General features: G+C 33.7%; 1 protein-coding gene across 2 annotated transcripts in view; it reads right to left on the reverse strand.

The window, feature by feature from the left end:
- Positions 1 to 11,210: 11,210 nt before the first annotated feature.
- LOC107564091 (mannosyl-oligosaccharide 1,2-alpha-mannosidase IA) overlaps positions 11,211 to 26,441 on the reverse strand; it is a 243,987-nt gene continuing 228,756 nt past the window's right edge. For both annotated transcript variants that reach the window (XM_016249086.1, XM_016249085.1), the window contains exons 10-12: positions 17,913 to 18,085; positions 16,907 to 17,022; positions 11,211 to 13,419 (exon numbers count right to left, since the gene is read on the reverse strand). In XM_016249086.1, coding sequence (XP_016104572.1) covers positions 13,269 to 13,419; positions 16,907 to 17,022; positions 17,913 to 18,085 — 440 coding nt within the window. In that variant the 3' untranslated portion in view covers positions 11,211 to 13,268. The remainder of the gene's footprint in view (positions 13,420 to 16,906; positions 17,023 to 17,912; positions 18,086 to 26,441) is intronic.

The following is a 26,441-nucleotide window of genomic DNA, read 5'->3' on the forward strand; positions in this document are numbered from 1 at the left end:
ATATATATATATATATATATATATATATATATATATATATATATATATATATATATATATATATATATATTTATTTATTTATTTATACATGTTGCACAATGTTCAAAAATTAGCTTTAAGTTTAATCTATTAGATGATGACAAAATGTTATTTAACTAAAATTATATGCCATTTCAGTCAGAGTAAAATGGACTGCAATTAAAGAATATATAGGGTTGAAAGGTTTTGGGTCAGTAGGATTAAAAAAGAAAAGAAAAATGAAAAATTATATTTTTACTCAGCAAGGGTGCATTAAATTGATGAAAAGTGACAGAAATATTTTGTAACATTATAAATGACTTTGCTATTTAAAATAAATGCCATTATTTTAAACTTTCCATTCAACGAAGAAATAAAACATGGAGCAGCACAAATGATTTCTGAAGATCATGTGACACTGAAGACTGGAGTAATGATGCTGAAAATTCAGCTGCGCATCACAGAAATAAATTACATTTTACAATATAGTCACACAGAAAACAGCTATTTTAAATAGTAATAATATTTCTGAATTTTACTGTATTTTGGATCAAATAAATGCAGTCTTGGTAAGCAGAAGAACCTTTGGTTTTAGTGCAGCAGGTTTGACTGTGAGGGTAATAATGGAATCAGCTCAGTTTAAGAGCCTCAGGGTCTCAGCGGCGGGTCATTAGAGCTGCTGCTCGTCTGCTTGATGCTGCTGGACGTCTGATGTCCGTCTGAATAAAACTCAGTGTGTGTGTGTTTGTGCAAATGACAGACACACAGCACCAAGAGCAATTTAACACTCATTCTACTCACTAGTGCATCAGTACACTGTAAATATGATCCACTAAACACTGTGACTCAGTTTTCTGTAACACATATATTACGTCATGCATTTAAAGGAACAGTCCACCCCAAAATGAAAATTTGCTGAAAATGAAGTCACTTTCAGGCCCTCCAAGATTAGGATGAGTTTGTTTCTTCATAATATTTGGAGAAATGTATCATTGCATCACTTGCTCAGCAATGGATGCTCTGCAGTGAATGGGTGCCGTCAGAATGAGAGTACAAACAGCTGATAAAACCATCACAATAATCCAGAAGTAATCCACAGCACTGGAGAAGACAAAAGCTGAGTCCATAATCCATAATAACGCTTCCTCCAGTGAAAAAGTGGTCTGGTGTGAATCAGGAGAGAAATCTGCACAGATCAAGCAATGTTTGAAAGACAAAACAGCTCTAAACAAATATATTATGGGTTATGGACTCGTATTTTAGACAGAATCAATGGTTTGAACCTTCTTTATGATGAATCAGCCTCTCAATCTGACGGCACCCATTCACTGCAGAGGATCCGTTGGTGAGCAAGTGATGCAATGCTACACTTCTCCAAATCTGATGAAGAAACAAACTCATCTACATTTTGGATGGCCTGAGAGTGAGCACATTTACAGCAAATTTTCATTTTTAGCTGAACTATTCCTTTAATTAAGCATCTTTTGTATTTCTTTGCCAAGCAGTGGCACCTAAACAAAGAGGTTTTTGAGTGCAAAACCAAAACCGCAGTGGTGTAACCCAATGAAGAAAGCACTGAAATTATCTTATTCCTTGAATTTCATGGGACTGAGCGCCGAGGCCTGAGCTGAGCTCGTAATTGTTTAATTGAGTCTTCATAATGTCTCCTAATCGCAGCACATCCAGCAGACAAACGACGGCTCGGTCAGTACAATAGGCATTATTGCTCGTAGTATTTCTCTTGCGGCTTGTGTTTCGCTGAAAGGTTAGAGCTGCTGATTATATGGCTCGGCAATCGCTCGCATTAAACCCAACAAAGGCCGGTGTTGTGCACCTGTTGACAGCTGCTGTTAGTGTGATATCAACACAGAAACACACCGGGATCATTAGTGACTAAGTGAATCGTGTTTCATTAGACCATAATCAAAGACAAAGAGCATGCACGAAAGCTTTCTTCAGGTACCCGTGTTGTGCCGTATAATTCACTCCCTGTGTGGATTCAAACAAAAAGCTAATAATGAAGTCAAAGAGTTTCTCTTCAAACTCAATAAAGTGCAATTAAACAAGCTTTTGTGAATGAATAATAATCAAAAGTGGACATTATAACTGAAAATAACTTTATATTTACTAAATAGTGGCATATTGCATAGTGAAAAATACAATTTTGAGTCTGTGTCATTTGAGTCTGTTTTTTGTTTTGTTTTGATTTTTCAATTAATACTTTTATTCAGCATTTTATATTTTATTCATGCCATATTAAAGAGTAAATACATTCATTAATGTTACAAAAGGGTTCTATTTCAAATAAACACTGTAAAAATATTTATAATTCTATTCCCAATAAATGCTTTAAAGATTGTATATATATATATATAATGCAACATTTTTTTTATAACCCAGTTTGGTTGAAATGATGATTCTTATAACTGAAAAAAAAATGTTTTAATTAAAATATTCGGAGCAAATATCATGATTAAAAAAACAACAACACTTTTTTTGTTTGCTTTTTAATTGCATTGCCGGACAAAGAGTCATGTTAGAGGATGATTTATTAAAGCGTAATAAATCAGCATTTTTTAGTATGATTCTGAGATGTCATTCATAATTGTATATCTGAGGTCATGAGACTTATTGAGACCAGAGTTTCTGATCTTATGGCACTTACTCTTATTAGAAAAGTCGTTGCGAGCGCTTTGATCTACTGTTGAATTATAGAAAAGAGGACAAGGATTTTCATTTACTTTACTTCACCCATTTGCTCTCGGCTATGATATAACTTTGGTCTTACATGCATAGTTCATGCAAAATAGATGATTTTGACATGACTGCATCTGTCAAGCTGCAAAATAATCATAATTTCCAACTAAAACGATTCGAAATATTTCATGCAAACGTTTAATGCCAGTACTAATAATCACTAAAGAAACACAAGGAATAATATTGAATCATTTTTATTTATTTGACTATATTGCTAAATAATCATGAGTGTCATACTTCTTTTATATAGCAGACTTTTTTCTTATAATTATAATAACTGTTATATTAGTAAATGCTCTGTAATATTATTCATCAGGTGTCAGGTTATTACATATATTAATTTAAATAATTACACTATCAAATTAAATTAATTTAAGGGTAAAAACACAATAAAAGCATCATAACAGCAGTTTATATCACTTAATATGCAATATATAAGTATTCTTAAGTCATTTAATGCTTTGTGAGAAAAAACAGACCCACATCAAGTTATTCACTGAAAATCTACCAGTTTAATGAATAACATTTGTTTCGTTTGTATTCATATAAAGCATTGCAAAAATTAAGTTTAAATGTTATTTCAATTATTTAAAAATAAAATGTATTTAATTTTAAAAACTTAAAATACACTGTAAAAAATGACCGTGAATTTAACGGTAAAAGGCTGTAAATGCGCAGACGCACTTCAGATGTTTGTGCCTAACTTTAGACTATATTCGTTTTTCTTCAATATCTCGAGGAAACAAAACAGAAAAATTCATCTTACTGACCGATATGAACGATTTATCATCCCAAAATCCTAACGCTGTCAGCTATTAGCAATAAACATTCATTGAAGCACTGGAACAAAACAGTGAAAAAGAGAAGTTTATGAATCAAAGAGTTCACCTGCCGCTTCTTCCATTTTCATAAATCTCCTAAAATGTTCATAAATCTCCAAAAATCTCCTTTCAATGACTAATTCGATGTGTCAGATACAAGATTAATGCGCCAAACTATAAAACGATAAATCGAGCGCTCAGCCTCAATTAAGAATGAATCACAGGATGGTTTTGAAATGAAACTCTTGAGAGAAAACTGACGAAGAACAATAATAATGTTAAGAGTTTGAAAAAAAAAAAAAAACTTCTAGTGATTGTTTTTGATTCGTTCCAAGGTGGAATATGGCTTGAAGCATGTTTCCGCCACAGAATAAAAAAAAAAAAGTGACTTTTCCACCTCACATTTTATATAAAAAAATGTTTTATACCACCTCAAGTTTATATCTCACAATTTGGACATGATTACAATTCTGAGAAGAACTGCTATATAGCTATAGGCTAAACTCAGAATTCAAATTTTTTTCTTGCAATTCCAAGTTTAGGCCTACATGTTACAATCGTTTTGTTTTTGTTTTCCACCACGGAAAAAAAATTAAATAATAATAAGGCAGTTGCAACTTTTCTCGCTTCTTCAAATGAACATCTTGCAATTCTGACTTTTTCGTCCTCACAACTCTGCATTTATATCTCGCGATTCTGAGAAAAAGTCCCAAGAATCAGTGATTTTGTATTTCTTTTTAATTACTGTAAAAGGAAAGGAATAAATAAACTGTTCTGCATTAAATTGCAAAGTATGTATTGGTGTAAAATTCCGATACCTAGAACGACAACTATAACGATAACTACATTAGCGTCCACACCAGCAGACGATAAAAATCGAAGCGCTCTTTTAATGCAGGATGGATTCTGAATTCTGATTGGCTGTCGATGTTTTTATCGTCTGCGCTGAGCCGCTTCAAGTCGAACACACTTAATGACATCTTTCTTCTGTGTAAGGTTAGTCACAATTATAGTTGGTGTAGATTGCACTATTATTTAAAAATTTTTACGATTTTTTTAAACTATCCACCTTTTTCATCCCGTAAAAATGGGCGCGTTTTTTATTTTTCAAAACAGCTTGTTTTGCTGCTTGATATTGAAAAATTGTGTTTCTTACCATATTATTTGAATGTATTATCTTAATTATAAACACACACATGTTTGTAGTGCAAACAGTTTTATCGTTTGCCGCACATTGTTATTCTTCTCGTTATTTCTCTACAGCGGCTAATGAACCGGAAGTCTCGCCCACAGGCTTACTTATGCATTGAAGAAAAAGGTGGATATCGGGCCTTTATTCATAGACCTCCCAATATAATACATGCTGTCCTGTTCTGTCCAGTCAAAAAACTATTTGACAGTGCATGAAATAGGCTACCTGTCCGATGAAACGGTCCTGAAGGCCTGCAGTAAATGGTCTCATGTAGTAAAGTTGAGAGCTGCAGAAGTTAAAGCAGGTCATTACTGAATATATGATTCATCAAAGCAGCAGAGATGCTGCTCAATCAACAAGATGAACCTGAAGGTGGATGAAACATGAGAAAATCCCAAACCTATCCATCATCTGAATGAAGATCCAAAACAAACACTGAATGAAGACGGAGAGGAACGTTTGAACAGATCAACATGAAGACCTCATGAAACATGAACTACAGTCCAGAGTATGTGGATATTAATACTTGTATTTTTCAAGGATGCACTCATTTGATCAAATGTGACAGCAAAGACATTTATAGTGTTACAAAAGATTTCTTTTTCTAATAAATGCTGTTCTTTGAACTTTCTATTCATCAAAGAATCCTTAAAAATAAAACGTATTTCCACAGAAATATTGTGCAGCACAACTGTTTTCAACATTGATAATAATCAGAAATGTTTCTTGAGCAGCAGATCAGCATATTATACTGATTTCTGAAGATCATGTGACACTGAAGACTGGAGTAATGATGCTGAAAATACAGCTGCGCATCACAGAAATAAATTACATTTGACAATATATTCACATAGAAAATAGTTATTTGAAGTTGTAATAATATTTCACAATATTACTGTTTTACTGTACTTTTGATCAAATAAATGCATCTTGTTGAGCATTTTCTTTCAAAAACATTTTTTACTGAACCATGTTGCTCAAATTTTGGTATTCAAATATTTGTGCGCCAATTTGTATCTGTCCTGATTTTAGATTTACATAACTAATGAAAACTCGCACATGATTTTATTTACAAAATGCTTTAAAAGAGAATTTCTGAAATACATTATGATCACAGTATGTCTGAGAAAAGAGAATAATCAAAGCGAGGAAAGACCTCTGGAGAAAGATGAGAGCACAAACAAACACAAATCATGATTAAAACATGTTTCCAGACAGAGTTCCTTCTTCAAAGGAGTTTAAAGGAATAATTCATCAGGTCATTATTTACTCACCCTAATGTTGCTCCAAATCTGTATGGTCTCTGTGGAACATAAAATACATTTTGAAGTATCTTCAATTCACGACTCTCTCCAAATATAATGAAAGCAACATATATCAGACCATACCAGTAGTTCTTATGATTTGTGCGATGCATGAGGATGAGTAAATAATGGCTGATCTTTATTTTAGGTGAACTATTCCCTTACACCAAGTGCGAGAGCTGTTCTAAAAATGAGAAAAACTCTTTTTCGTGACCCATTTTTTTCCAACCAGCAGCCCTGAGAGAAAATTGAGAGGCGATGCTCAACAATCCATGAAACCGAACAGACACAATGTGAGAAGAAAGAGTGGAATAAAAAGCCACAGAGCATGACGGCTCAGGGACAAATGCAGGAAGAGACGGGAACAGTCCTGCATTATTCAGCTCGTATGCCACTTTCCCTGGTCCTTGCCACTGACAACAGGAACTGAAGGAGGTAGGTGTGTGTGTGTGTGTGTGTGTGTGTGTGTGAACAACTACACACCAGCTTCACTCCAAGCATTTTATCATGCATTGCATAATGCAATTCAAAATTATATTATATAATGCATTTCAAATATATTTTTTTCTTAATGCAGTAGAATGCATTCAGTCTGCCCAACACTATACAATCAGTTGAATATTACACATTATAATACTTCCTAATGATCAGTGTTGGGGAGCATTACTTTTAAAAGTAATGCTTTACAATATTGCGTTACTCCCTAGAAAAGTAACTAATTACACTGCAAAAAATGCTTTTCTAGCTTAGATTTTTTGTCTTGTTTCCAGCCAAAATATCTAAACATTCTTAAATCAAGAAGGATTTTCTAGACAAGTAAAAATTATTGTCTTGTTTTCAGAAAAAACAAGTAAAAATTAAGTGAGTTTTTGCTTGAAACCAGCAAAATAATCTGCCAATGGGGTAAGCAAAATAATATTGTTTTCTGTTTGAAATAAGATTATTTTGCTTACCCCATTGGCAGATTATTTTGCTGGTTTCAAGCAAAAACTCACTTAAATTCAACTTGTTTTTTCTGAAAACAAGACAATAATTTTTACTTCTTGATTTAAGAATTTTTAGATATTTTGGCTGGAAACAAGACAAAAGATCTAAGCTAGAAAAGCATTTTTTTGCAGTGTACGTTACGTTACTTTTGAAATCTGGGCAGGTCTTGCTTGTTTGCTTTTTAACACAAAAAGTTATATTTTTAGCAAATGAGATTTTGACCAAAAAGTGAAAGGAATAAGCCTCAGGCTGAAGGAAAAGTAAAGTCATGTCTGTATAGTAGAGCACAAGAGAAGACAGTTCAACACACGTTAGCAATTTAAAAAAAAAATCAATGAAGCACAAATGTTAATTTATCTAAAGCCATTTTTGCTTATTCATTTGGTTGAACTGGATCATCAAAGGTTAACAGCAAAGACACTGGTTAATGAAATTTGTGTTATTTAACATATTTCATTATTGCAGGTTTGCATCATACTCTGAATTTGCTTTTCACTGTTTTAATTAATTTTGATGAATACTGAACTTTTTTTTGTGTGAGTCAGATGAATTAATGCACGTTCACATTTAGTCTAGAACTACAGTAACATCATGTTCACACAGCGCGCACAACTCCTCTGCACTTCTGAATTCTCTCAGCATGGGGACAGGAGAGCAGTCAGTCAATAAATGGGAAAACAAAGTAACTGACATTACTTATTTGAAAAAGTAACTCCGATATTTTCTTGTAAATTCAAAAGTAATGCGTTACTTTACTAGTCACTTGAAAAAAGTGATCTGATTACTTGTAATGCATTACCACCAACTCTGCTAATGATAGGAATATTTCACTCAAAATGAACATTTGCAGAAAATTTACTCACTCTCAGGCCATGAGTTTGTAGATGAGTTTGTTTCTTCATCAAATTTAGTGAAATGTAGCATTCCATCACTTGCTCAGCAATGGATGCTCTGCAGTGCATGGGTGCCGTCAGAATGAGAGTCCAAACAGTTGATAAAAACATCACAATAATCCACACCACTCCATCAGTTAACATCTGGAGAAGACAAAAGCTGCATGTTTGTAAGAAACAAATCCATCAGTACGACACTTTAACTTCAAATTTTTGCTTCTGGCTAAAATGCGAGTCCATAATCCATAATAACACTTCCTCCAGTGAAAAAGTCCATCTCCTGTCGTCTCTCACATCAAAATCCACACACGTTTTAGAGCTGTTTTAGACTGTTTTGGCTTGTAAACGGTGCTTGATCTGTGCAGATTTCTCTCCTGATTCAGACCAGAACACTTTTTCACTGGAGGAAGCAATATTTTGTATACAGAACTCTTATTTTAGCATTATTTTTGTTTCTTTTGTCTTCTCCAGATGTTAACTGATGGACTGGAGTGGTGTGGATTACTTGTGATGTTTTTATCAGCTGTTTGGACTCTCATTCTGACGGCACCCATTCACTGCAGAGCATCCATTGCTGAGCAAGTGATGCAATGCTACATTTCTCCAAATCTGAAGAAGAAACAAACTCATCTTGGATGGCCTGAGAACTTTCAGCAAATTTTCATTTTTGGCTGAACTATTCCTTTGAATGAAAACTGTCATTATTTACAGACTGATTCATGTGCCATATCTAATAATCATCCCAAAACAGCTGTGAAACTGACTTTTTATTGCTAATATTTTCCCTTATGTCTGTCCATGTTGTTGTTATTACCGTGAGCGATTCACACAAACTTCAAAGTGGGAAAATTGAACATTTATGTCACAGACTGATATCCAGAGAGGAGTCAAAAGAAACGTGTTTAACATGCAGCACAACAAATTAAAGGATTTATCTCTGCTTCTGCAGCTAAATCATGAAAAAACACTTTCTTTTGTGCATATTTTACTTATAATAATTTGCAAGCTTTGGGCCTGCAGGTTGTGTATTTGCTCTGTTATATTATTCCTTAATGACGCGTTATGAATCAGTATAACACAGGACGTGTGTTCAGAATCCATAAATAACATTTTTAGAGCCAGGAAGAATAATTTAGTAAACTTATCAAATATAATTGATCCAGACTGTTTCCCGTAATTGTGATGAACAAACGAGGGGAACATTGATCAGCCCTGAGTGGAAATCAAAACTATTCACAAAAGTGCAATTAACATAACTAATATCAGCTCAGAGCTGAAGTTGATCTAATGATTGTATGTGGCAATACATTTACAGAACATTATGAAAGGTAGCATAATGAAACCCTGCCATTAATTTAGCTGGACTAATTACTGGAAACGCGCTTATCCTGCTGATGGACCTCATCAATTACAGTGTAATCAACCTCCTGTGAGCAGATATCAGCGCTGTTTACGCCGTCACACACCTCTGATCTCACACTGCGCTCATTAACTCAACCTGTGTGACTTCAGGAGCTGAGAACACTCACATTTATTACTCTAGCTTTCATAAAAACTTCATTTAATGCAGTTTATGTCTTCCGTTTTTAAATTCATGTTACTCATCTTATTAGGAATGATTCGTCACTGCACACTATTCAATGGAATAATGGTCTTAAAATAAAAATGAAGTTACTAAAGTAAAGAAAAATAAATATAATAAAATAAAGAAATATTGGATAACCTGTTTCACTAAAAAATGCATCAAAATATATTACTAATATATATTTAATAAATTAATATATTATTACTATTAGAAATAATAATAATAAAAATTATATATAATGTATATGTATGTAATGTATAATATTAATAATAAAATTAAGTAAATAAAAAAAAAAAAAAATCTTATTAGATAACCTGTTTATCCCGTAAAAGCATCAACATATAATATATATATTAGATAATATAATAACACCTTTTATATATATTATATATTTGAAAAATAGCTAAATTGGATAAGCTGTTACAGTTTAGTTTAAAAATGTAATTTAATGCTGTTTTTATGTCACTAAATTTCAAAATCAACCCTTTTACTTGCTAAATCCATGTTATGGCTTTTCTTATTTTGAACGATTCATCAGTGCGCACTATTCAATGGAATAACAATTGTCTTAAAATATAATAAGACATAAAATAATAATAAAATTTTTTAGAACCGTAATATATAATTACATAATAAAATAAAATGTATATAATTGGATAAGCTGCTTCACTCAGAAATGCGTCAGATTACTGAAGGTAAATGGTTAACATTGCCATCTCAGGCTAATTTCGACAGGAAAGAGGAGAAATACAGGAAGGTGTGCGGTAAGGACAGAAACGTACTTCATGCATGCACATACTGTATAAATGTAAATATGCTCATGTTATTTCTGGTAACAAACTTCAGCACTCAGTACGGCTTCACTGAATGTCTGAGACTGAACTGCATGAAGACAACTTCCCTTGACAGCAGTCGACCTGAAAGAGAAAAAACACATATAGGAGAGAGCAGTTTATGGTTTGCTCTGTTAAAGAGCTCTCAAGAGGAAAAGCTCTGAATGCAGTATAATATGAAATGCAACGACTAACAGAATTGACCTTGCGCAGCTGTTTCAGGCCAGAGAGATTCACTGTATCGAGCCGTTCGGTCGATCTGGAGGGTAACGCTGATGATGCTTCAGTCTGAGCTGAAACTGACGTTCAGCTGCAGATCCTAGAGACTCATAAAAACTCATCTTAAAGCTGCAGTGTGCAGTTTTTGGATGTAAAAAAAAAATACAGCCAGATTAATATGCAGACAACATAATTATAACCAAGGAAAGTGGAACACTGTGACACCTTCAAAACATTGATCTGTTTGTTTGAGAATCACATTGATTCAACCAATAATGTGAGTTTGGGGTGGGACTATATATGTTTGCCTGACCAATGGCAGGATGTTTAGGGAAACCTGTTTGAAAACAGTCATTGTGTTTGCAATTCCATTTGATGACACAGAAAATAAGGAGTGTTTTGTGGTCACAAAGCAACCAAAAGTCATTGACTAGACAATGAGTAACAGTGACCACTAGTTATGTGATATGGGTGTGTTTAGCATGTTATAAAGTTGACAAAATTCATTTTATTAATTGCTTATTTTCATTTAGTTTTCCTTGTTTAATTTAACGGAAAAAACTGAAGTCATTGCATTTGGAAACAATATTTCTACTAAAACAATATAAAAATGGGGACTTTGAGAACATTTTTGAGCGAAGATGCAAATGCATCTTTGTTTCAGAGTATCGATTCATCTGAACTTAAATCAAACTTAAATGCTGCTTTTGATGCTGGAGAAGAATCATGAAACTAGTCTGATGATGCAATACTTAACGAACAAATTAAAATAATTGCATGATTCATGATCTCCAGCATTTTTGCGAGATAATGCAAATCTGTTTTAGAGTTCGGATTCATGGAGGTTAATTCAACTTAAATGCTGTAGAAGAATCATGAAACTAGTCTGACGACATTTCTTCGGAAGCATAATGAACCAATTCAAAAAGTGCATTAAAATAATCATGCGATTCACAATCTCCAGCATTTCTGAATGATGATTCAAATACATCTTTAGAGTTTAAATGGACATGGAAATGAATCACACTCACGTGCTAGTTTAGTTTACACTGCAGAGCAATCATGAAACCTGTCTGATGATGCAATCTTTAGGAAACCTAATGAACAAATGAAAACAGCACATTCATTTTTAGCATTTCTGATTGATGACACAAATGCATCTTTGCTTTTTAGAGTCTTGAATCCATTCATTGAAATGGACAGTTTGAAGTGATTCATGTTTTCGATACTGAAGAATCATTATGAAACTAGTCTGATGGATGATGAAACTTAATGAGCAAATTTAAAAAGCACATTCAAATAATTATGTGATTCACAATCGTCAGCATTGTTGAGTGATGATGCTAATCTTTGCTTTAGAGTTATGAATCCATTCACTGAAATGGACAGTTTAAAGAAATTCAAACTTAAATGCTGTTTTTGACACTGACGAAGAATTGTGAAACTATTCTAACTCAATCTTTAGGAAACTTAATGGACAAATTAAAAAAGTGCTTTCCAATAACGGTGTAATTCATAATCTTGAAAAAATGCTTTTTGGTTTGCTTTTTTGTTTTTGAATCGATTCATTGAAACAGTTTGAGGTGAGTTACAGAAGTGAATGCAATTGAAACGTTGCTTTTGATACTGAAGAATCATCATGAAGCTAATGAAACTTAACGGACAAATTAAAAAGCGCATTCAAATAATTCACAATCGTTAGGATTTCTGAAGGAAAATTGCAAATGCATCTTTGCTTTAGGGGTCTGAAGCGATTCATTAAAGAACGCAGTTTGAAATGAATCAAACATAAATCCTGTTTTTGATACTGAGGAACCACCATGAAACTAGTCTAAGAAAGCACATTAAAATAATTGCGTGCATTGCAAAAATATAATGAATATGCAATATATAATCGCCCAGCCCTAGTGGCCATCCGGTGTCAGTGCAAGTGTGTTTTTCCGCTCTGGTGATGCAGGTCTTTGAAACATTGCATGTCGTGCACAACACCGAGGCTCGCAATGCAGCTGAAGCATAAAAAAAATACCAGTTTAAGTTTAAAATCACGTAAAACAATCCTGCCCTGCCAATGACATCATTCAACTTCTTGTTCAAACCAAAGGATTCTGTACAACACATTTCACAAAGGATCCTTTAGTCGGGTTTGTAAATACCTCAGTCCTCGAAATAATAAAAAAATCATAGCACAAAATTGGACTCGAAACTAGATAGAACAAAATATCACGGGCTGGGAAATAAAAAAGACTGCAAACGCTTTGGCAGAAGAGACGGGAAAGGAACACACAATGAAAGAATGAAAGAAAAGATCAATTACAGGTGAGGCGTGAAGAAAAGTGGTTTTCTCTTTCGCTCAGCATGGCCCGCCATCGTACGGCACTCCTCCCACAGATTCGGGGCTGCAAGTTATTCGTTTATTCCTCACGGAGGAAAGAAGCAAAGAAAAAAAGGTGCTCTTCTCATGAAAGTCACGTTTCACTGATTGTCCACGGAAAATTGCGCCGGCTTCCGCCCGCCGAGGAGAGCGGGAAGCCTCGGCTCAGAGATATACAATCACAGCGTATATGTATATATATATGAAGAGATCCTTTACAGGAAAGGAGCTGAGAATCCATGTCAGGACCCGTGAGGTTGAATCCGTGTGTGTGTGTGATGGTAAATACTACTCCAGGTTGGTCTGTCCATGGTCTTGTGTGGCACTGTGCTCCTGCAGGCATCTCTTGTGTATAACGGGCAGCGGATGAGCCTCCGTGTTAAACACCCAGTCCTCCAGCGGCAGCAGATCATCGTCCGAGAACAGCAGGTACAGGTATCTGTGATCACATACAGACGGGGTTAACAATGTGTCAAGATACCACCATCAAAGCACAGCATTAACACTAACATCAAGGCAATGCAAGTCTGCTTTCGTATGCTTCCAACATCACAAAAGTACTTTTCTGTACAACTGAAGTGAACGTGAACAGATGCTGTCAAGCTCCAAAAAATACATAAAAAGCACCATAAAAGCACCATTTTGTCAATAAACGGTTCCATTAAATAACATACTGTGGCTGTTATTTCATGTCAAGGTTAAACTTTATTTTGACATAAAATAATAGTCAGACAAATATATATTTGCAAGTGCATTTTTTTGTTGAGTATGATATTTATACGTCAGGATTTTATGGCTCATATAGTATGATATAGTGAGAAGATGGAGGAAAAAACAGCTCAATTTTTTCAGGGTTATTATAAGTAACTAAAACGGAAACTAAAATTAAAATATAAAAACTAAATTGAAATAAACATTAACTAAAATAAAATAGAAAAAAACTTTTAAATCTAGTTGCAAGGGCAATATTTGTCATTTTAATTTAAAAACTTGATAGATAAACTAAAACTGAAATAAACATTTATTAAAAAATATAAACATTTATAAAAAATAAACTACTTAAAATTACAAACTCAAACAACAAAATGACTAAAACTTTAACTAAAATTAAAACGAAAATGCAAAATATATACTTTGCAAAATATTATATATTCTCAATGATACTAAAATAACACTGAATTTTATTTAGAGGCCCAAACTGAGCAAAAACATGCAATTTGGTGCAGATGCTGATATTCATATTCACAAGTATATTCATACATATGAATACATATTCATATTCAAAGTAAGATGAAATTGTGATGCTTGTAATGTAAATCAATGAGATCTTTATAACAGTACAGCGGATACTGACATACAATTATCTGTCGTCACTCTATATCTCCAATAAGTGAGATGATATTTAAAGGGTTCATATGACGTTGCTAAAAAGAACATTATTTTGTGTATTTGGTGTAATGAAATGTGTTTATGCGGTTTAAGGTTAAAAAAACACATTATTTTCCACATACTGTACATTATTGTTTCTCCTCTATGCCCCGCCTTTCTGAAACGCGTCGATTTTACAAAGCTCATCGGTCTGAAAAAGCGAGGTGTGCTCTGATTGGCCAGCTATCCAGTGCGTTATGATTGGCCGAATTCCTCAAGCGTGTGACGGAAATGTTACATCCCTTACAATATTGGTATGCCTGCAGCAACCACATGTGACGACCCCAGGCTGGACTCCGCTTCGTCCACGGTGAAAGCTGATCCGGCGATCCACAGCGCGAAGTTGAGTATTTACTCAGCAACCAGCACGGATCAGTTCCAGACATGACGAAGTGGATATCATCCTCTTTTGGAAGACCAAAAAAAGTAGTTTCGCTTTCACAACGAATCACACAGCGCCTTCACGACATGGCGGCGGCAGCAACAATACTACAGCGAGAATAAAAGTTACGCCTTCTTTCTTTGCGTGAACATTTGGGTGGCGTTATGCAAATCTTCCCACATAGTGAGGTAGACATGTGGGGGCGTGTTAAAACGAGCCGTTTTAGGTAGGCGTGGCTGACTCTTAACTTTTATAAAGAATATCTCTTTGGATTTGAGACTTTAGTCTTTGCAACTTTACAGATCTTCTTTATGCACCAAGAGCTTGTAACACTCCAAAGAGAAAGAAAAAATTGAAATTGCATCATATGACCCCTTTAAATGATCCCAACATATAATGCAGTGCAATCCGATGCTGATTGAGAGCTGAAGAAATAAAGGCTCCTCCTCAGATGTGAGATGTTCTGGAGGCTTGTGAAGATCATTCCTCCGCTGAGGAACAGTGAAAGTAAAGCTTCTGGAAACAAACGCTCCTCAAAAGATCCTGAGGATCAGATTTGAGACGCACTGATTTCTCTAAAAGAGAATCAAGTAAAGCCGAGCTGCTTCAGTCCAGTAAGTGTCCATCTGGAAATATTACTACAGTTATTCTCACGTTTATTTGAGAAAAATCTGTCAAGATTTGACGGCAAAAAGACACGTGAAGCACCAGCTGAAGCTGGACGGTTGTACAATTATACTAAAAGATATTTTGATAAAAAAGTCTAAACTATCAATCAGACAACAGAAGGCATGCAGTAGATGACAGGTTTAACAGCAAAGTTTTGATCATTTAAAAGCCTTAGAAATTTGTGCATCAAATATGATACAGTAGGCTTGATAGGGTTAAATTAAGTCAATAGTTCAGAAGACATGAAATGCAGCGCAAAAGTCATATGTTGTGAGGTTTTTGTGCTTTTTGGACCCAAAATTAAAAACACCATTACAGTAAAAAAATGATCTATTTATTTTATCTTGCTTTGATTGGTTCTGCATTATTTGCATTTGTCCATTTTAGTCATAGTCTTTTGACTAAAATGCCATTTAGTTTTAGTTATATATCTATTTATTTTATCTTGCTTTGATTGGTTCTGCATTATTTGCATTTGTCCACATCTAGTGCAGAACGCTACTGTTATTAATTCTTAAATCTATGAAACTAGTCTGATTGAGGACAGTGTAGGAGCAGGAACTTAAGGGTGATACTGACCAGTGTTAATTTTGACAGCAAATTTTGATTTAATTTTAGTCATAGTCTTTTGACTAAAATGCCATTTAGTTTTAGTTATATTTTAGTCACCTGAACTGTTTTTAGTTTTAGTCGACTAAATATCATAAGATTTTAGTCGACTAAATCTACCATAAATTTAGTCGGCTAAAATCTAATGGGTTTAGTTACAGTGTAATGAGTTTATTAAGCATTTCTCCAAAATTTCCAAACTCATTATATAGGTTTGATATTAAGGTTTTATCATGATAGACACCGATTTAACTGCGGTGACACACAACATGCCTTTATGTTAAAATGAAATAAAACCACTTCTCATAAAGAACAAGAACATGGTCTTCTTTTTAATGAAATACCAATGGTTCTATCAGCTAATTATGCATTCTTTATAGCAACTTGTTTACCATATTCTTGATTCTTTCAAGCAGACATATTTATTTCTGTAAATAAATTTAGATTAATCTTTAGGGCTACTAAAGTTTTTCAGTCAAGAGCAGTGACAGTACTGATACACGTTCTCCCTGCTGTTTACGTTCACTTAAGACGTAATCAACTGTGTTTACGTGAATACTCGTCAAAACGGACAACTCGACATCATTTTGTGTGTAATTCTCTGTTCATGCGACGTGAAAGAGTAGCCTACTCGCGTGCTGTGAGACGCATTTCTGTGTGTGTGTATGCTTCGGTGTCTGCGCTCAGAAAACCGGACCGGAAAATGTCAATATATTTTCGTCAGTTTTTGTCATTCAAAAAGAGTTTTAGTTTGTTATCGTCAGAGAAAACAATTTTGTTGATGAACATTATGACGAAAATTATTCGTCAACGAAATTAACACTGATACTGAACTTACTTGAGCGTCTCGGACAAGAAGAAGCTCTGCTGCATGTTGTCGTGACTGACTGTGGAGGCGTACACGTCTCTGATTCCTGAGAAACCTGCGTCTACACGACAGTGCTTCTCCAACGCCTGTGAACACAAACCGCTTGAGCTGGACCATTCAATCACAATCTTTAGAATATGCCAAGAAACAATATAGGTCATGTGACATTTCCTTATACACGACCAGTAATCTTACATCAGTAGTTCTCAACAGCAAAGTTATTACAGATAATAAAAAGCAACTAATTATATAATTTAATAACATTTTATGCATACAGACAATTTTATCCAAAGCAATACTGCATTCATACTTTTATTCATTAAGAGACTAGAGTAAAGACGCTGAAAATTCAGCTGCGCATAACAGAAATAAATTACATTTGAACAGATATTCACATTGAAAACAGCTATTTTAAATGGTAATAATATTTCACATTTTTACTGTATTTTTGATCAAATAAATGCAGCCTTAGTGAGCAGAAGAGACCTCTTCGCTACAGTTTCTTGCTGGCAGAAGATACGAGCGATTTGTGAGACATCCTTTAAAACAGCGCTGCTATTTCTGTCACTTTAAAGTTGGCTAGAAGATTTAGCGCTAAATTTGAGCGCTGAATAAAAGAAGAGCTGACATGGCAAACTAATGATCTATTAACCTCAAACAAAGGTAGACACCTAGACTATAATTAGGACTGTCTCGTGAGTTTGGTTTGGAGATGAATTTTACAAATCCATTTGCGTTCTCCTCGACCTCCTGCAGCCAGTAATTAACATGTCAGTCTGTCGTCGGAGCACCGCACTTTAACATCGGCTTTATTAATATAACAGCCACAGCCGAGCATTCATTTACCAGAGATAATGTGAGGAAGAGCCGTGAAATACACCACAGATCCTCAACCTCGCACTGATTCATCACATATACTGCAGAAATATATCTATCGATCTATCAATTGACATTAAATGTTGAAATACACATGCACCTCCACGGCCTCCCAGCCCCACTCCCTGTATTTGGGGTCGTGGGTCAAACGCCACATGTACATGTAGCTCTCGATGACCTCTGGCCTCAGGATGTAATAGCGGTCACTCAGTCGGGTGGCTGTGGCCTCGGCTCCTGCATCGAAGCGGAACGCCTCTGGACCAAGTTTGGTGGCTGTAGACAGAAAAAAACATTACAGTTGATATACTTCTCCTGGTCTTACTGTGAAAGAAAAATGTAAACCACATGACTTATTCTGACACGTACTGCCCGCTTTTTACAATCTAATCCATTTCCTAAGGATAAAGTCAAGTCCTACAATTTGTAGACATTGTAACATTGTCATTGACATTGTTGTAACATTACAAATTCAGTCACATCTGCTCTGGTTTAATTGCCTTCAAATGGCATCACTGTTCTTTAGAGCTTTCAGTCCAAAAGTGCACTCATTTGGAGAAATATTGCTATATTTATACGTTTACTTATTTCGTCAGCCGAATGATCACAATGAAACTACTTTTCTAGCTTATTAATTTACTTTTCATGTTTGCATCACAGATTTCTAATTAAGTTGTAGAGCTGCACAATAATGCTTAAACGGTTAATCAAGATTATTTTGCTCAAAAAAAGAATCATGATTATAATTTTTTTTTTTTTTTTGCATTTCATCAGAATTATCGCACTTCTTCCATAAGCATAAATCAAGAACTTCTATGTCAAATCAAGAATTTACGTGTTTGCCTGTGTTTTCATCTCACAGACAATGTTTCATCTACATTGCATTTTCCACAATGTAGAGAGAGCATGTGCACATGGTTGCCAGGTTGGGAAGCTTAAGTAAACCACTGGGCAGAAAATGTATCTATGAAAGCCCATTTCCACCAAGTAAGGAAAAAAATAATGCTTTGGTAAGCCATAATTATACATTTAAAAATCATTACAATGAGATGAAATGTTTAAATTATGACATAAAAAGTTGTGTAGCGTCTGCGTAGGATCATGCATGATAGTTGGACTGTTTATGGCTTAAAAGACCCCTTTTAGCCTTTTGACATTTGCATATAAATTACAGTTCTGGTCAGGAACTTTACGTTCGTATAGGGGTGTAAATTGCCAAATGGTTCTTCGCCGTCAAGTAAGATTAGAACCAGCCCCACGAGCATCCTGCAATCTGATTTCAAACACATTCATTATGACATACTAAGTCATAATTAGGGATAGAAAGTCAAAATTTACATACTAAGTTGAAATTACATTTACATTTAGTCACTTAGCAGATGCTTTTATCCAAAGCGACTTACAGATGATGACAATAGAAGCAATCAAAATCAACAAAAGAGCAATGATACACAAGTGCTATAACAAGTCTCAGTTAGCTTAACGCAGTACACGTAGCAAGTTTTTTTTTTATTATATAATAAATAAAAAGAAAACAGATAGAATAGAAAAAGAATAGAGTAAGCTAGTGTTAGAGGCCTTTTTTGCTTTTGTTAATTCTATAATAAATAAAAAGAAAACAAATAAATGGAATACAAAAAGATTAGAAAAGCTAGAGTTAGTTTTTTTTAGTACATGAATAGAGTGCAAGTCTAAAAGTGACAAGTTTTTTTTTTTAAGAATAGAATTAGAAAAGAGAGTGCTAGAGTTAGAGGGTCAAGGGTTTTTAGCCAATTATTGAAGATGGCTAAGGACTCAGCTGCTCTGATTGAGTTGGGCAGGTCATTCCACCAGGAGGGAACAGTTAATGAAATAAAGCATCGTTCACTTGCAGAACGCAAGCTTCTAGAGGCACATAACTCTGAAGTAATGAATTTAGGTAAAGGGGTGCAGAGCCAGTGGTGGTTTTGTAGGCAAACATTAATGCCTTGAATTTTATGCAAGCAGCTATTTGTAGCCAGTGCAAATTGATGAACAGAGGTGTGGCGTGCATTCTTTTCGGCTCATTAAAAATGTATCTTGCTGCAGCGTTCTGGATTAATTGTAAAGACCTGCCAAGAGAGCATTGCAATAGTCCAGCCTGGACAGAACAAGAGCTTGAACAAGGAGTTGTGAAGCATGTTTCGAAAGAAATTGCCTGATCTTCTTGATGTTGAATAAAGCAAATCTGCAGATTTTAGCAATGTGGTCTGAGAAAGTTAGCTGATCATTAATCAAAACTCCAAGGTTTCTGGCTGTTTTTGAAGGAGTTATGGTTGATGTGCCTAGCTGGAAGGTGAAATTGTGATGAAACGATGGGTTTGATGGAACCATAAGCAGTTCTGTCTTGGCAAGGTTGAGATGAAGGTGATGGTCCTTCATCCAGCAAGAAATGTCTGTTAGACAAGTTGAGATGCGAGCGGCTATTGTCGGATCATCAGGGTGGAATGAGAGGTAGAGTTGAGTGTCATCAGCATAGCAGTGATATGAAAAACCATGTTTCTAAATGACAGAACCTAGTGATGCCATGTAGACACAGAAGAGAAGTGGTCCAAGAACAGAGCACTGAGGCACCCCAGTAGTTAGATTAAATTATGAGATAAAAAGACAAAAATGACTATTTACCTCATATTTCTGAATTTTTATCTCATAATTATGACATAGTATGTCATAATTTAAACTTGTAAAGTCCGAATTTTGATGTTAAAAATCTCAATTATGAGATAGTAGGAATTTAAAAGTTTAAATTGACATACTAAGTCATAATGAGATGAAAAAAATGAATTTTCATAATTTCGTAATGTCATTGTTTTCCTCCTAATTATGAGTTTTAGGTCATCATTTCGACTTATAAAGTCATAATTGTCACTTTTCATCAATAATTATGATGTACCAAAGCATGTTTTTTTAAATCTTACATGGAGGAAATGGGCTTCCATATGCATCAATTTAAGAGAAAAGCTCTGATTGGGGGATTTAAGCTCTTGAAATCTGGCAACCACAACCATGAAAGCTCGTGGAGGATTGATACCAATGCAAATGCAAAATTAAAATGAAACATTTTCAGTAGGCTATAAATAATCATCAGCCAAATATCACAGTCGATTTTGCTTAATAAATTGAAAGAAGCAGAAATCATGATCATGATTAAATGAATTCACCAGGGTTTATTAAGTTGGTTTTAATTTTTTGTGACTCTGCAATTCACATTGTCAATGTTTTAATCGCTGGATGTTGTCAAATCACTGTATTTCTGGTTGCCTTTAACATCATTCATCTTTGTCATGTTTAGTAGTTATCTATTTAGTTGATTTTATGTTTGCTTTGTGATTTCTAAAATTATTTTTATTATTATTATTATTTTTATATTGATTATTATTTTCTTAGTATTTGTACTAGTTTTAGTAATTGTAATACACTTCACTAATTTTACTGTGTGTGTGTGTGTGTGTGTGTGCATCTATAAAGTTAAATTTTTTATTTTAGTACATCAAGTTAACTTGAAAAAAAAAATTAAAATGAAATTAAAATGAGAAACGTCACCTTGCTGAAATATAATAATTATATTTTATAATTCAGTTTATTCAATTTCAAGTAATGACAATGTTTTGAATAGTTAGTTCTAATAGCTTCACTTTTAATTTGAGTTAACTATAATAACCTTAGTACAATACGTGCAAGACTATACATGCATTTAAATACTTCAATTTTAAAAAATATTCAAATATAACCATTTTCACTTTAATCATTTTTTGCATTTTGGAAATGAGAATTTGGGGGGTGAAAATATCTTTGCTTCATTTTCCTGCTGTATATAATGCTAATTTGTCATTTGACTCTTTTGATTTTGGTGTAAAATCTGACCCGGGCATCTTCTCAGCGGGATTCATTCATATCCTGCTCATGCCCTGCGGCTCTGAGGATCTTATTTTACGAGAGACGTGAGGTCAGAAATAGTGTGTTGAGACTAGATCAAACGTGGTATTTATCGCTCGTCCTCCACTCCAGCTAAATCTGCAGCGTCTGGATCCTCCTGACGAGAGCGCTGTGAAGAGCTATTTCTGATCTGACGCAGGTTAGGCTTCATCTCATCTGTTTGCTTCTGATGTCTGAGAAAGCAACAGTTTGAGTCTGTGATTATCCAGCAGAGTAATGGCCTTCCTCTATCTGAGTGCCAGCAGATTGGATTTTCAGAAACACAGGCGCGCTGGAAGCATGAGCAGAAAGATAAGACAAAGGATGTTTCTGAAGCTGCCGTCCTCTCAGATCACAGGAGCTGTTTTCTGAATCACCCTCTGTCTGACTTCACACCACCGTTATTTTAACATGATTTATATATTGTTATATGATTTATTAATATAGTAACACTTTATTTTAAGGACCAATTCTCACTATTAACTTGTTGTTAATAAAAGCACATATTAATGCCTTATTCTGCATGACCATATTTTAGATCCCTCAATACTGGTGTTTACGTTGTTTGCGCTTTGATCTGAATGTAAACAACGTATTCGAGTACATACATTGAATACGTTGTTTACGTATGTGATACTTTCCAAAATGGCACTATAGGGTGACGCGGAGGAGACGAATTGTTGAATAAAGTCGTTATTTCTGTTTTCTTTGCACACAAAAAGTATTCTCGTAGCTTCGTAAAGTTACGGTTAAACCACTGATGTCACATGGATTATTTTACTGATGCCCTTGCTATGTTTCTGAGCTTTGATCGTGGTAGTAACCTTGCTGTCTATGGAGGGTCAGACAGCTCTCGGATTTCATTAAAAATATCATCTTTTTTTTTTTATCCCGAAGATGAACGAAGTTCTATCCCTTTAAGTACTAAAATCACAAAAAATAAAAAGTAAATAGAAATATTAATTAAAACAACAACAAAACTAAATGACTTAAAACTAAAATTAGAATAAAAACAGAAAATATAAAAAAGTCGTTATTTCTGTTTTCTTTGCACACAAAAACTATTCTTGTAACTTCGTAAAGTTACGGTTAAACCACTGATGTCACATGGATTATTTTACTGATGCCCTTGCTATGTTTCTGAGCTTTGATCGTGGTAGTAACCTTGCTGTCTATGGAGGGTCAGACAGCTCTCGGATTTCATTAAAAATATCATCTTTTTTTTTTATCCCGAAGATGAACGAAGTTCTATCCCTTTAAGTACTAAAATCACAAAAAATAAAAAGTAAATAGAAATATTAATTAAAACAACAACAAAACTAAATGACTTAAAACTAAAATTAGAATAAAAACAGAAAATATAAAAAAATACAAATTAAGTACTAAAATTTTATTACTAAAATACTAGTACTAAAATACTAAAATTGGGGGGTAAAATGAAACAAAAAAATATAAAAATGACACAAAAACAACAAAATTACTCAAATTTAAACAAATTAAAATATAACGCTAAATTCGACTGATTAATAAATACTGTAATGGTATTAATGATGCTAAAATAACATTAGTATGTAGTTGAAAGGATTTTAAAGAGCTGACTCAGGTGCACAGAGCCCAGAGATGGAGGGATGTTCTGACCTGAGCGGCTGTAGGACTCGTGGCAGGTGTGAGTGATTTCCGCGGCCAGGTCCAAGTAATGCTGCCTCTGTCCTGCCGGCCCGTCGTCAGCGCCGATGCCGATCATCCCGCCGGAGAAACAGGCCAGATGCCCCATCTTATGGTCCAGGATTCCTCCTCGCCACTCGGCCACGTACGTCAGGCCACCCGGAGACTTCTGCACCAGGTTCGTCTCGATGGCCTGCAAACACACAGCGAGATCAGTCTGCTAAATATTGGGATAGACTGATTGCAAAAACCTGCTTTAGGAATTGCTTTGAAATTGCCAGTAAATTACTGCAAGTAACGCACTGAATTAAACATGGAATTCTGAATTAAAGACTATAGCTGCCTTCCAAATGACACACTATACACTCATACACTACGTACTTATGCACTATGTACTCAACCATGTAGTGTATGAATTATATAAGGTTATTCTGTCATTCATAATTGGAGTCTGATAGCCCCTCCCCCTTCGCTATGTAATTAAAGCTGCGACAGTTGAGTACATGAAGTGTCCAACATTCCACTCTTAATTTTTTCGGTTATTTAAGTGCATCATCCGGGTATTTAAAGTGCACTTTTTCGTTTTGGAATTTCCAGTGTGAACGCACTACTCGCACCATTTATACTACAAAACGTCATAGAATAGTGCATAAGTATGCGATTGGGACGGACCTTATGTCTTAAAACATACTATTTAAGAGTCAAATCACTTACTAACTAAACAGCAACACCCTCCAATAAACATTATTTATATACTGCTATAGTAGTTATTAATATTTGAAATTAGCTTTTATTATTATATTTTCAGCTTAGTGTTACTAATTTAGTAAATAAAATGCCATTTTTACTAGTTTTCATATATAGCTTTCGTTTAGTTTTTATTTCTGTTTTAATTTGAGTACTTCAACTTATTTTAGTTCTAATTTTCCTTGTTTTTTTGTTTAATAAATGTTTTTTATTCCAGCTTCAATTAACATTTATATTTCTTTTTATTTATTTTTATTTCTGTTGTAATAATTTTAGTATTTAAACTAAATAAAAATTAGAAACATTTGCTTGGAAACTAACAGAAATAAAAAAAGTTTGCTTTTATTTATTTATTTATTTTATTTATTTCAGTTAATGCTTAGAATAATAAAAAAAAATGATAGGTTTAGTTTTAGTTAACGATAACAATGCTCTGTCCTACAATTTATATTATTAAACTTAATTTACATTAAGGAGACAGTACAAAGTATAACAATAATTTGATTTAAATTCATGTCACAGTGTTGTTAGTCAACTAAAATAATAATAAAAATAATAATATATGTATGTATGTTAGATGAAAGACTTAAAATTTCATTTAAAAATGTTAATGAAAATTAGAAATGTTTAATTGCAAACTAACTGAAATAAGTTTAATTTGAACTAGTAACAATACTAAAACTTTAAAATAAATTCAAGCTATATAGAAATAAAAAATAATACAAATTGCAAAAGCATATAAATTTACTAAAACTAAACTGAAAATATAATAATAAAAACTAATATAAATATAAATGGTCACACTTTAGTTTAAGGACTAATTCTGACTATATTAACTATGCCTTTTGCCTCAAACTCCTAATTGGTTGCTTATTAATAGTTAGTAAGGCAGTTGTTAAGTTTAGGTATGGGGATCTAAAATATGGTCATGCAAAATAAGGTAGGAACTTATAAACAGCCAATATGCTAGAAATATGCATGCTAATAAACAACTAGTTAATAGTGAGAATTGGTCCTTAAAATACAGTGTTACCATATTAATAAATTATGTAACAGTATATAAATAATGATAAAATAACACTGATCAAACGGAAGTTTAGTTGGTAAGTGATTTGACTCTTATTAAATAGCTGAAAGGCAGCTTCCCCAGAAACATCCCTTTGTCTTCTCTTTGTCCTCATGCTTCGCTGGATAATCACAGCCTCAGACTGTTGCTTTCTCAGACGGCAGAAGCAAACAGATGAGATGAAGCCTAACCTGCTTCAGATCAGAAATAGCACACAGCGCACAGTTCTTCACAGCGCTCTCATCAGGACAATCCAAACGCTACAGATTTAGCAAACATCATGTTTGATCTCATCTCTACATTTCTGACCTCACGTCTCTCTTAAAATAAAATCCAGAGCTGATGAACAACAGATGAATGAAACCTGCTGAGAACATGCCGGGTCAGATTTTATACCAAAATCTAAAGAGACAAATGAGGAATTATATATAACAAGAAAATGAAGCACAGATATTTTCACCCCCAAATCCTCATTTCCAAAATGCAAAAAAAAAAAAAAAAAGATATTAATATGAAAAAAGTATTATAATTTAAATATTATTTCAATTTTGACGTATTTATACTTCATAGTATTTGTTGTACCATGGCTATTATAATTAACTAAGACTGAAAATTAAAATTAAAACCATTAAAAAACATTTTCATTACTTGAAATAAAATAATCGTTAACTGAAGTCAAATAAAATATAAAAAATATAATTAGCTAAAATGTAAGATATAATAATATACATATAATTTAGTTTAACTTGATGTACTAAAAAAGTAAAATAATAAAAATAATAAACTAAAAAACACCAAGTTGTTGTACAAAAAAAGTAAAATTAAACTAAACCTTAAAAATAAAGTAATGCTATATAGAAATGTAAAAAAAGTTGATAAAAATGACAAAAGCACATAATAAACTTACGAAGACTTAAACTAAACTGAAAATATAACCCAAGCTATATACAGTATATATATATATATTTATATATATATATATAAACACTAAAAATGACAAAACACAACAAAATGACAAAATATCTAAAAATAAAAGCATTAAAAAACTATAATGGTATCTCATAAAATAACACTGTCGTTTCATTATGTATGGATTACATGATCTACTGCAGTAGAAAAGTGCACTGTATTAAAATAACGTGACTCTAATTTGAAAATAATGTGAATTAATTATGGTAATGAAAATTTTATGAGAAAAAATTGTATATAATCGTAATGGTC

Source organism: Sinocyclocheilus grahami, unplaced genomic scaffold, assembly GCF_001515645.1.
Source record: "Sinocyclocheilus grahami isolate Dianchi unplaced genomic scaffold, SAMN03320097.WGS_v1.1 scaffold910.1, whole genome shotgun sequence".
NCBI classification, from domain to species: domain Eukaryota; kingdom Metazoa; phylum Chordata; class Actinopteri; order Cypriniformes; family Cyprinidae; genus Sinocyclocheilus; species Sinocyclocheilus grahami.